The 13,631-nt window shown below is 41.8% G+C and overlaps 1 protein-coding gene across 1 annotated transcript; it reads left to right on the forward strand.

Annotated features, from left to right (window-relative positions):
- Positions 1-12,596: 12,596 nt before the first annotated feature.
- On the forward strand, positions 12,597-13,423 carry LOC106021067 (ragulator complex protein LAMTOR3-like). The gene has a single exon (XM_040741781.1). It carries the CDS (start codon positions 12,698-12,700, stop codon positions 13,070-13,072), a length of 375 nt encoding a protein of 124 aa, XP_040597715.1. The 5' UTR covers positions 12,597-12,697; the 3' UTR covers positions 13,073-13,423.
- Positions 13,424-13,631: the final 208 nt, after the last annotated feature.

Below are 13,631 nucleotides of genomic sequence, written 5' to 3' on the forward strand. Positions count from 1 at the left end.
CATACCCATTTTCACAAGATTAAAGGCTAATGTTCTAATACCATCTAAACACTTTCAGATATGGATTCATTTCATCATTCTAATAAATCTCTGAAATAAGTATTTTTATTTTGCTCAGCTTTGCCTGATGAGCGGTAGAGCAGACACAGGTATCAGGAGTTTATACAGAACCTGTGTTTTCAGCCATTACATTTACTGCATCTGACGCACTTTTCTTGTCCACAACAGAGGGGAAACCAGATAAATACTCTGACAGAACAGGAAAGGAGGATTTGTTTCTTCAGACTTCTGTCTTCCTTTCTCCTCTGAACACAGGTCAGATGCCTGTAGTTTCAGTGTTTTTCTTCATGTCTAAGTTGGCACAACAAATGCAGGATTTGAACAGGTAACATCGCTCACTCCAGCAATCGTTTACAGTTTCCTGTCACCAGGATAACCCCAGACCTTTGCACCACCCTGGAAGCTCAGGTGTCTGGCTACTTCTCCACTCTCATTTCCTGGCAATGGACCCCATCAGCCTCTTTTGTTTCTGTCTCTGCAGTTTCTATAGACTCTTTGTTTCCTGTTCCTCGATTACCTGTAAGACTCCCATGATTCTCTGCGTCTTCAGTGTTAGTTTCTTAGAGGCTGTCTTCAGATATACTCCATCTTATTTCTATCACTGTCCTATTCCCTTTTGAACTTGTGACAACACTTGCATAGTAGACGCAGTTTCCCTGTTCACTGTCCAGCCCACAAATGACAGCAGCAGCCTCCTGGCCACCACCAGGCCATATTAACACACAGCAGAGATAAGGGATGGCTGTGATTTGATCTCAGGACAGACCTTTGACCTTTGAACTCCTGCCATCACAGCTGTTTAAAGGTTTGCTGGTTTCCCTCCTGTATTTTTGTTGTTGTTTTGTTTTGGGGCTTATCTCTCTCAAGTTCAGCTTTTGGTTAGCACAATGAGATGGGTTTCATTGTATACTTTGCAGTTATTAACCACCCCCGTACACATTTTAAAGCCTCAATGTTTTAAAGGGCCTGTCAATTTTAGACTCACAAAATGTTAAGTTTTGTATCTCACCCTCTCCCGATTTCATTACATAATCTAAGGTATTTCAAACATGTATTTATGAAAAGGGCATGTCGCAATTCTAGGATTTACAGAAATCTAAAGTTTACTTCTACTGACCAAGTTGATCAGTAAGAGACCAGGTGTGCAGTTGCCCAAATATTTTGAAAGAGACTGGGGCTGCCAGGGAAGGGGACAGGTTAGATGAATGCCAAGTTTGCTTTCTGTGGCAGTGAGACAACTCTCTAAAAACATCCTAAGGGAGGAAGAGCCTCACTTAGCTTATACTTCCGGGTCTATCTCTGAGGAAAGTCAAGGCATGGAATGTAGAAACTGCGGGAGAAAACGGCTTACTGCCCTGCCCACCTGGCTTTCTAATGTAGTGAACATCCAACTTCCCAGAGAACAGTATTAAGCACAAGGGCTCTGTCTGCCTGAATCAATTAACCCAGCCTGATCTGGATAGTTCCCAGACAGAGGCTCCTTCTTCACTGTATCTCATTGACAGTTAAAAACCAACCAGGATAATGACATCCAAGACTGTCAGTCTGAAAATTTATGTTTCTGGGTCAAAATACAAATGTTTTCAAATTTGTGAAAATAATAAATGACAATTCAAAACATTTAATGACCAAATTAGTTCTCTTTTCCAGGATAGATGATAAATCTCCTTTATTGTTTTAACAGTGAACGTACATGGTACGACCATCAGGCTGATTTGAATTAAAACCTCAATTCTGCCCCTCTTTTGACATGCGTCCTTAGCCTGGCTGCATCAGTTCAGGGTCCTCCCCACTAAAGCAGGGTCACAAGTTCAGCAAAACGAAACTCTTCTGGTATCTCTGTCTGTCTTGAGCTAAAGCCATTCAATAGACTTAGTTTTCAAAGCAAAGTTCCTTGTGAGCTGAGAGTATTTAACTATATCCATAATTCTAGCCTCTCTGGAAGCCCAGGATAGGGAGAAATCACAAATTCAGGGCCAGCTGGGGACATTAGAGGCCCCACAGGGATAAGCCACCTTAACTAGAGAGCCTAAAGAGCATGTGCTAGCTATGTAGTGTGTAATGAGTGAAAACCAACATGTATTCTGTTTTAAACTACATAAATAATAAAGAACTAGAATTTCTCATTCACTTTTTCCAAAATTAAAGATTGTTTATGAGTCCCTTTAATATAGGTAACCATGCAGGAGGATCAGAGTTAAAATATTTTCTGCTTATAAAGTCTACTAACAGAAAGAGAGACAGAGACAGAGAGAGACTGAGAGAGAGAGAGACAGAAATAACTAGAGAGACAATGAGATAGAGAGAAGTAAGCAAATGATTGTATTTTTCCTGCCCCAATCTGGGCAGAAATGCTACTTAGATTTTTGCTCATTGGATAATTAGAAAACAAGAGAACTTCTGCATCAAAAGAGGGTAAATACTCTGCATTTTTATTCATCTATTTATTTTATATCCCAGGTGCAGCGTACACCCCCCCACCCTTCCTAATCATTCTCCCCTCCCCTCCTCACCTCCAATCCTCCATCCAGGAAAAAGCAGGTTTTCAATAAAGCATGGCATATCAAGTTGTAGTTAGACTAAGCACCCCCTCATAGAATAAGGCTAGGCAAGACAACCATGTAGGGGAAAGATCACATATCCAAGATACTGTTCATGCCCCTTTGGGGCATGGATAGGGGTATGTGAGACAGGTGATGAACAAAAGGATAAAGTAAATCTCTCTCTCTTGGATCCTGGCTGCTGTGGGGGAAATAGAGTGCGCTTTTCAGTGGTTTTTATATTTAATAAAGTATTTAATAAATTTAATTATTTCATAAATTTAATAAAGTATCTTAGACCTCCTTTTTTAGGTAGCATTATTTTTAGCTGGTGTCAGGAGCCCACACCTCCAAGGAAGAAGGAGTGTCTGCCCCTGACCTGCCAAACTTCACAACCCAGTATGAGATATAGGGTCCCAAAAGCCAGTCGGGGATAGCACAGTCCAGGGGGCACTGGGATGTGTGTATAGCACTGGTGGGCCTGGAACTCACTATGTAGGGAAGCCTGGTCTTGAACGTGTTGCGACCCTCCTGCCTGTGTTTCTCATGTCATAGGCCTGCAGAGTAAAGTAGTGTGCCCATGTCTCCTTGACTTCTGTCAGCTTTCTTGAACAAGATTCTCTGCTTCCTCACCCTTTTCTCGAACCCATTCTTTTGCTTTTTTCTCTAGCTCTCTCTGAACCTTAGTTGAAAACTGTGTTCTCTTGACATAGAGTTGCAGCTGCTTGCTTGACTTCTATGGACTTGCTGTCATCTTTGTGCCTATCACTGACTTCCTGACCGTGCTTCCCCTACAAGTGTGCCCAGGCTGTCATCTCAAGCTGCTCAGCTCCATTACTCTTGACTCGGCCTGTCTCATTGTCATCTGCCACTGCTGGGATGTTGTCCTTCATTCCACAAATATTTTATCTTTATCCTTCTCTGTGTACACACACACACACACACACACACACACACACACACACACACACAGACAGAGCTAACTAAAGATGACACACAAATATATACATGGTTGTTTACACATTGGTATGTGTGTGTTATGTGGCTGAATTTCTATCAAGAGAAATACTGTAACAAGTGGAGAAAATATTGACTTGGAGGTGAGACAGAACTTTTTATACTGTTTTGGCAGCTTCTCTGTGGGATTGATTTCACTAACTGCAAACAAAGCATAATAGTTTCGCTTGCTTGTTTGTAATTCATGAGGTTCTCCATGGGCTTAGCATTCTTACATCTTTGACTTTGTGCCCTGCATGCATTTCTGTTTGAATCTACCCTCCACTCGGTGGTGGTAGAGTCATAGCCGGGGTGGACACCCTGATTTCTGCATGAGAAAGCTGCCGTCTGTGGTGAGGCTCCCTGACTTCTGTCAGGTGTGGACATTGCAGCCTGCTGGCAGATGGTAGAAAGGGGGGAAGAAAGGTGAGTGAGAGATTTACCCACCATACTTTGGCCTTGCCGACTGGCATATTGGTAGTCTTCTGACCTGGCCCTTGGCCCTGTCTCTTCCACACTCTTCTCCCCCACCCTGGACAATTCTCTCTGGATTGTCACTTGGTAGCTCCCTTCCTCCTATTCAAGTCATTTTTTCCCTGTTCACATTATCAGTACCACTTTCAGCAAATTCTCACTTATTGTCTGAAATTGTTCACTTATGCTTCCAGGGTCTGAGTAGGTTCATTTGCCTTCTGGCGCTGCCTCTTACATACCCTGTTCCATCTGTGCTGGCCTGTAAGCTCTTCCTTGACCCTGTTGGGCACAAGTTCATCTGCTTCTCTCTCCCTAAGACTTGCTTGGCCCTGGTTCCAGGCGACTTGCTCTTCAGTTTCAAATCTAAAGTTCTCTGCTCAGTGAGACCCAAGGTTTCCACCCCAGCATTTCCTTCTCTATGGTTTTTATCCTACATAATACATATTTCATTTGTTTGCTTTTGGTATATTTGTGTCTCATTAGAAAACAAGCTGCAGGACAGCAGGAATTTCTGTCTAATTTTAATCCAGCTGTATTTGAGGCACCAAGAATTTTCATACTTGTTAATGAATGACTTGTATCTATTTAACTGACAAAAGGTAATCAGTGGATTGTCTGATGAATGGCTGATGGTCATACTGACTGATTGAAATATTAAACACATGGAATCAGAGAATTTAACAGGTGAGTGAAACTTGAGAGTTAAAAGATCATTTAACCCAAGCTTCTAATTTCACAGATGAGGAGATCTGAAGCCAGGTTTTAGTGACTTATACTGAATCTCCCTTATAGCAAGGTCAAGATGAAAATCTATTCCTCAGGCACATTTCATGATTTGTGTCAGAACAGAAAGAATTATCCTTCATATTATGTTATATTTTTTATAATAGAAAGTAACCAGGGTAATGGAATAAAGAACTCTGTATCTAGAGCTATTGGCATGCTCATCTTCAGGGATTAGGCACAGCAGTTCTGGCTTTAGGCCTACTTACTATCAAAGCTGCCATAGTTTATCTCTAAGCTGTTCCTTGTAACTTCTTGCTGTTTGAACTACAGGAGAACTCCAAGCTCTGTCTAAACTTCCCAAACTAATAAAAATGCAGTATATCCATAAGTCAATATTAGCTATAAAATAAAGGATAACTATGCTACAATTCACAGTCCCAGAGAGACTAGGTAACAAGGGGAGTTCATGGGAGACACCTAGATCTCCATGGGAAAGGGAAATAGAAGGGATTTGAGGAGTGGACTGAGGGAAGGTGGGGATGAGAACATGAGTTATCAGGCTTGGGGACACGGGGAGAGGGAGTGCTGAAGGGGACTGCTGAGGGAGGCATTTAGGTGTCAGGCCTGAGCCTGGTACAGGAGAATCTCCCAGAAGTGAGGGGCAGACCCCAGGTTAGACTCCCAGTAATAGTGAATAACTAGCCTGAACTGGTCATCTCCTGTGACCAGATTGGTGCCTAGCTCAATTATCATCAAAAAAACTTCATACAGCAACTGATAGAAACAGATGCAGACCCACATCTAAACATTAGGGAATATTGCAAAAGAGGGGAAGAAAGGATTGTAAGAGTCAGAAGGGTCATGGATACCACAAGAAAACCCACAGAATCAATTAATCTGGGCTCATAGGAACTCAGAGATTAAACAAAAATCCAGGGAGCCTGCATGGGACTGACCTAGGCACTCTGCATGCATTTTACAGTTGTGTGGCTTGATCTTCTAGTGGAATAACAATGGGAACAGGGGCTATCTCTGACTCTTTTTGCTGGCTTTTGGGAGCCTATTATTCCTCATACTAGGTCATTTTGCCCAGCCTTTTTTTTTCTTTCTCTGACTTTTTAATTTAAATTAGACACAAGTTTGTTTTACATGTCAATCCCTGTTCCCTTTCCTTCCCCTCCTCCCCTGCTCCCCACTAACCCTCCATCCCATCCCCTTTCTGCTCCCTAGAGAGGGTGAGGCCTTCCATGGGGTATCTTCAAAGTCTGTCATATCCTTTGGAACAGGGCCTAGACCCTCCCCCATGTGTCTAGGCTGAGAGAGTATCCCTCTGTGTGGAATGAGCTACCAAAGTCCATTCATATCGTGGGATAAATACTGATCTCCAAACAGAGTCCCAATAGATTGCTGAGGCCTCCTCACTAACACCCACATTCATGGGGTCTGGGTCAGTCCTATGCTCATTTCCCAGCTATCAGTCTGGAGTCCATGAGCTCCCCCTTTTGCAGGTCAGCTGTTTCTGTGGGTTTCATCAGCCTGGTCTTGACCCTTTGCTCATCACTCCTCCATCTCTGCAACTGGTTTCCAGGAGTTCAGCTCAGTGTTTGACTGTGGGTGTCTGGTTCTGTTTCCATCAGCTACTGGATGAAGGCTCTAGGATGGCATACAAGGTAGTCATCAATCTCATTATTTGGGAAGGGATTTTAAGGTAGCCTCTCCACTATTGCTTAGATTGTTAGATGGGGTCATCCTTATAGATCTCTGGACATTTCCCTAGTGCCAGATTTCTCTTTAAACCTATGATTCCCTCTATTATGGTATCTCTTTTCTTGCTCTCCTCTATTCTTCCCCCAACTCCATCTTCCCGCTCCCTCATGTCCTCCTTTCCCCTCCTCTTCTCCCCTTCTCTTTCTCCTAACTCCCTCTTCCCTCCCCCAACCATGCTCCCAATTTGCTCAGAAGATCTTCTCCCTTTCTCCTTCTCCAGGAAATCATGTATGTCTCTCTTAGGGTCCTCCTTGTTTCCTAGCTTCTCTGGCAGTGTGGATTGTAGTCTGATAATTCTTTGCTCTACTTCTAAAATCCATATATGAGTGAGTACATACCATGTTTGTCATTTTGTGACTGGGTTACCTCACACAGGATGGTTTCATCTAGTTCCATCCATTTGCCTGTCAATTTCAAGGTTCCATTGTTTTGTTGCTGAGTAATACTCCATTGTGTAAATGTACTACAGTTTCTCTATCCATTCTTCAGTTGAGAGGCATCTAGGTTGCTTCCAAGTTCTGAATATTACAAATAATGCTGCTATGAATATAGTGGAACAGACGTCCTTGTATGAATGTGCCTCTTTTGGGTACATGCCTAAGAGTGGAATTGCTGGATCTTGTGGCAGACTGATTTCCATTTTCCTGAGGAACCACCATAATGATTTCCAAAGTGACTGTATAAGTTTGCACTCTCCCCAGCAGTGGAGGAGTGTTCCCTTTCTCTACATCCTCTCCAGCATAAGCTGTCATTGGTGTTTTTGATTTTAGCCATTCTGACAGGAGTGAGATGGTATCTCATAGTTGTTTTGATTTGCATTTCCCTGATGGCTAAGGATGTTGAGCAATTTCTTAAGTGTCTCTCAGCCATTTTAGACTCCTGTATTGAGAATTCTCTATTTAGTTCTGTACCCCACTTTTTAATTGGATCCTTTGGTGTTTTGGAGACTTGCTTCTTGAGTTCTTTGTAAATTTTGGAGATCAGCCCTCTGTCAGATGTGGGGTTGGTGAATATCTTTTCCCATTCTGTGGGTTGTGTTTTTGTCTTGTTGACTGTGTTCTTTGCCTCAAAGAAGCTTCTCAGGTTCAGAAGGTCCCTTTTATTAATTGTCGACCTCAGTGTCTGTGCTACTGGTGTTATGTTCAGGAAGTGGTTTCCTGTACCAATTCGTTCATGGGTACCTCCCACTTTCTCCTCTAAAAGGATCAGTGTGGCTGGATTTATGTTGAGGTATTTGATCCATTTGGACTTAACTTTTATGCATGGCCATAGACATGGATCTATCTGCAGTCTTCTACATGCCAGCAGCCAGTTATTCCAGCACCATTTGCTGAAGATGCTTCCTTTTTTCCATTGTATAATTTTAGCTTCTTTGCCAAAAATCAGGTGTTTGTAGACCTGTGAGTTAATATCAGGGTTTTCAATTCTATTCCATTGGTCTACCTGTCTATTTTTTGTGCCAATACCAAGCTGTTTTCAGGATTATAGTTCTATAATAGAGCTTGAAGTCAGGGATGCTGATGCCTCTGGAAGTTCTTTTATTGTACATGGTTGTTTTGGGTATCCTGGGTCTTTTTTCCATATAAAATTAAATATTATTCTTTCAAGGTCTATGTAGAATTGTGCTAGTATTTTTATGGAGATTGCATTGAATCTGCAGATTGCTTTTGGCAAGATTGTCATTTTTACTATGCTGATCTTACCTATCCAAAGCATGAGAGATCATTCCATTTTCTGGTAACTTCTTTAATTTATTTCTCTAAAGACCCAAAGTTCTTGCAATAAAGGTCTTTCACTTGTTGGGTTAGCATTGCCCCAAGATATTTTATGATGTTTGTGGCTATTGTAAAGGGTGACGTTTCTCTGATTTCTTTCTCTGCCCACTTATCATCTGTATATAGTAGGGCTACTGATTTTTTTTAGTTCATCTTGTATCCTGCCACATTGCTGCAGGTGTTTATCACGTGTAGGAGTTTTTCGGTTCAGTTATGTAAACTATCATATCATCTGCAAATAGTGAAAATTTGACTTCTTCCTTTCCAGTTTGTATCCCCCTTGATCTCCTTTAGTTGTCTTATTGCTCTAGCTAGAACTTCAAGTACTATATTGAGATATGGAGACAGTGGACAGCCTTGTCTTTTTTCTTTGCCCAGTCTTAATACATGGAGAGGTACTTAGTTTTATTGATATGGCATGTTTTGTTCACATCCATGGGAGAGCTGCTTTTTCCTGACTGGAAATGTAGAAGGAGTGGGTTGGAGGGTGGGAACAGTGTGGGAGATAGAGGAAGAGCACTTGGAGGTGAGGAGCATGGGGAAACTGACTGGGATGTAAATAAAAGAAAGAAATATTGGAAAATCTCACAGTTACACTGTGTTTCTGGGAGTCAAAAGCCTGTTCTTCCTGCGTTGGTGATCAAACATCAGGCCTTCAAGCTCATACATTGGTAAACAAGACACATTTGTTTATAAATATTGTTCTCTAAAATACTACATAATGGAAGGGAGTAAATGAAAATAAATAGTAGTTCTCCAAAAGTGACAAATACACCAACCTGGAGAAAAGTGTTCAGTTTTGGTGCATTTCACAGTCACCAAATGGCAATAATGGACAGTGATGAAGTCTTACCTATACAAAGTCACCAAACACTCCACTTTCCCATATGCTCATGAGGGAACCTATGTTTGCAGAGTCTGTGTCAGTTCAAATACAGAGATGTGAGAATATGGAATTCTGCCATCCAAACCCAAACAGCATTTGTCAACACAAATTGCAATGCTCTGTATTGTAGCATTTTCATAAAGGGTGGGGAGAGTGAAGAAACAAGGGGCCCATGCTCAGACTGCTGGGAAATCTCAAAGAACCGGCTATAGCTACAGACTCCAGAAATAAATTCCTCTGCTTATCTTGATGCTGCTGTAAGTATGACCGGTCATGACATCTATCACCTTGAACCTTCTTAAAAATCACGTATCCCGAGTTTCATTTTCATTGTTGTTGAGCAAGATGATAGACACAGATGCAAAACTGCAGATCCAGGGGACCGTGCACACATACCCTGTGAGATAGACGAAACGGAACGTGGGACGGAGGATGATCAGAGGTCAGAGAAGAAACCTATCAATGACCAGAAGCCAGGACCAAGCTGAGAGATGTTTGATATGTGATTGAGTGATGAAAAGGGACCAATGAGACAAGCAGAGGAGGCACGCACAAATGGCCCTTTAATGGCATTTTTTATTGCAGTTAAAAGGATGGCAATGAAATGAACAGAGAAAGACGAATACAATCTTTTTCAGAACCAATTTATTGGAATAGTTTCTAGTGTTAAATGGCTACAAAGTCTGCTCTGGGATTCAATTCTTCACCTTGGGAAAGCATTTCAGATGACTTCCTAATTGCCTTGCTAACCTATTTTATAAGTTCTTACATCAAAGCAACCTGTATTATTTTCCATTTATTCTGCTAAATGACATTTCTGGCACTGAAGAACAATTTTAGTAAGTGGTCTGCTCTCAAAAATAGGCTCTATTTCTTTTTAATCATCTAAAGTGTTAGCAAAGAACAACAAAATAGAAGAAACGCAAAATGCCGTGATGATAGCATGAGTTTCTGCAAGCTATAAACAAAGACCAATTGCGTTGATGAGGCTGGTTGTTGTCTTCTGAGTAAGCAGGGTCACAGCAGGAGATTTATATTATATGCAGTGCACTTATCCTTTTCCTCTGATCCTATCCTTATCCTATGGCGTCTGTTGTTTATATATCTCTGCCTTCAGCCTTCTGAACCCTTTGATTTGGACCAAATATTCTAGACGACATCTCTTCTGAATTTCAGACCCAGAATCCTATCCACCTAGTTGATGGTCTCTGCAGTTGTCACAAAATCACCTTGGAATCGGGATAGCTAAATTGGATGTGCGGCTATCCCCACAGCCTGGAACTCAACCAAGGACACTATTCTCTATCAAAAGACACAGACCAGGCCAGGAACACAGAAAGCCACCTGTTAAAATTTCACTGTATTACACATGTACATCTATCTAAATGTTAGAAAATTATCTTGACATATTTATTTTCAATACATCTCTTCCTTTCGTTGCTCTAGTCTCATCAAACTTAAAACATGGGAGTCACATCCTGCCTTGAGATTAGCATTCCTACTGTGCCCTGCAGTGGCCTCTGTGACCTGCACACTGACATTCCTGGGCTTGTCTCACTGTGTGCCTCTTCATTTGGGCTGCACGAAGCTTTCAGATCTTCTAATACACATTCTCCCTTTGATTCGGGTACACTCATATGCTTTGCTCTTTTATAAGACTGCCTCTCCACTCTTTGTCTAGTTTATTTATGCCTGAGTCCAATGGTCCTTTTTCACATACTTGTGTTGTGTATGTGTTTGTGCATATGAGCATATGTGCATTTAGAGGTCAGAGGTCAATGTCAGAGGCATTACTCACCCTCAGTCTCTTTCAGGCTTTTTTTTTTTGAGAAAGATTTTCTCACTGATTGCATCTTGGGTAGCAAGCACTTTACTCACTGAGCAATCTGTCCAGCCCCTAAATGTCCCTTCCCAGAGAACTGTCTGACTAGATCTGGTCCCCATTGCATAGTACCTTTTAATTCCTTTTATAGCACTTACCAGAGCATACACAGTTTCCTTCAGGAACTGCATCATCTCTGCTTCATTTTCCACTGTGCCCCAGTGCCTAGGAGAATGTATGCACACAGAACTCATTTAACTCAATAAATAAATAAGTGATTTTCTCTGTCTCTGGGATTTGTTGGGTTGTGGCCTCCGCTGGTCTAGCACAGCACCTGGGAAAGTCCCAGTCAAAGGAGAGAAGGGCTGTCAGTCTGAAGAATCATAATTACATATTCCAAATTCTAGTGTCATGGGAATAATTATCTTTTGATGTTTAGAGGAAAGAACCATGATAAGATGAGAGTTTTGACTCATTAAAGATTGCAAAGTCATATAGTGTGGAACTGAATTAAACCAGATGTTTGACTCGGCCTTCTAGCTAAGTTCTGCTTTCTAACAGTTCAAAGGCCAATGGCTGATTCTTTGCTCTCACATTTTGGGCAGACAGAACTTTAGTGACTACCAGCGGCCCTCTACCTCTACCCTCCACTGGCTCCTTCTACCTCCTGCCTGCCTTCTCCTCCACTTATGCCCTTTGCCACCCATAGGCTCCAACTTGTTCCCGTGACTATTTTTGGCAAACCTTCCTTCGGTGCTCTGATATCTTACCAAATTTTTCCACCTTTCACCAAATTCAGATGTATAGACCCAAGAAATCAATTTCCGCGAACAATCATATTTTAGGAGTTAACTAAAATATAATTTCTTCTGTGGTAAAAGAGCAATTAAACTCCTGGAAATTTAGCTGAGCGTGGTAGTGCACACACCTTTAATCCTAGAACTGGAGAATTTAAGGCCAGCCGGGTCTACAGCAAATTCCAAGACAGCCAGGGCTACACAGAGAAACCCTGTCTTGAAAAAAATAAAAACAAAGAAACAAAAAAAATTGGAAAATTTAAAACTACCAATAATTAATTGCTCTAAAACATGTCCATGGTATATACATTGATTTTATAATTTTAGTAATCTTATTACTTAAATAATACATTTTACAGAGGAAGAGGCAGATTTATTAGTACAGTGACTAAGATCATCAGATAAGAAAGTATAAGACTCAACATCTTCTTTGCATACCCTAGTATTTGAAGGATTGTCTAACACTAGAATCAGACAACTCTCGGGGCTCAGCAGAAGTAAAAATTCAATTACTATGTAACAACTGGGGAAAGAGTACACCAAGTAAAATCATGTATCAACTATAACAGCAAGAGGAAGCACCCACAATGAGAACCAATTTAAACATTAGCCACTCTAGTTCTTTTTTTTTAATTTCAGTAAATTGCTGGTTTGTTATAGATAGTTTATATATTATAAAGGGAAAAATCATGAAAGACGGGGGCGGAGGTCACGAGTCATGTGACAGCCGCTTGACAGGAGGCTTGAGAGAGGTGACCGAACTGCGGGGACCCCCGGGCAGGTCGCCCCGGGCTGGAGAGCGCGTGGCTCTGCAGAGGCGTGCAGATTGATCCTGCGAGAGAAAGGGGTTCGTCATGGCGGACGATCTGAGGCGATTCCTGTACAAAAAGTTGCCAAGTGTTGAAGGACTCCATGCAATTGTTGTGTCAGATAGAGACGGGGTGCCTGTTATTAAAGTGGCCAACGACAATGCTCCAGAGCACGCCCTGAGGCCTGGCTTCTTATCCACCTTTGCCCTTGCAACAGACCAAGGCAGCAAACTCGGACTTTCAAAAAATAAAAGTATCATCTGCTACTACAATACCTACCAGGTGGTTCAGTTCAATCGTTTACCTCTGGTGGTGAGTTTCATAGCCAGCAGTAATGCCAACACAGGACTAATTGTCAGCCTAGAAAAGGAGCTGGCTCCGTTGTTTGAAGAACTGATAAAAGTTGTGGAAGTGTCTTAATCTAACAGTGGTTTTGATGTGTACCTTGTCTTCATTGCAACAACACTGTACCAGTCCAGCAATCCTTAGACCACAGTAATACCTTATCTATGTATTCCGAGGGCCGCTTTTCCACCTTACACTAAAGAAGAGCCTATAGCTATAATTTATAGACAGATCAATTGTTGTATTTATGTGTATAAGGTCTTTTCTTACTTAGTGAGATCTGGGAACACCACAAAAATGATTCATTCTGGTGCAGCTCCCATGGAGTTAGTGTGGATGCCTGACAGTGGGTGGTACTCTGTCCAGCGCATGGGGGTCAGAACGGTACACAGATGCTCTGGAGCCAGTTAGCCCTCCTGCCTCACAGTGCTCCCCACACCTGCTGCGTAGTGTTCTCGCTCCACAAGCCACAGAGACTCTTCCTGAGAATAATAGTGTCCTTCTTTGAGGACATATTTTTCTTAAGATTATATTTTATTTCCTGGTATAGAGTGTGAGGAAGATGAATGGCTTAGTGCAGATAATAAGTACAATCACTAACTTTGGTCTGTATGCGGTCTCAGTGTAGATAAGT

Source organism: Mesocricetus auratus, unplaced genomic scaffold, assembly GCF_017639785.1.
Source record: "Mesocricetus auratus isolate SY011 unplaced genomic scaffold, BCM_Maur_2.0 Super-Scaffold_6730, whole genome shotgun sequence".
Taxonomy (NCBI): Eukaryota; Metazoa; Chordata; class Mammalia; order Rodentia; family Cricetidae; genus Mesocricetus; species Mesocricetus auratus.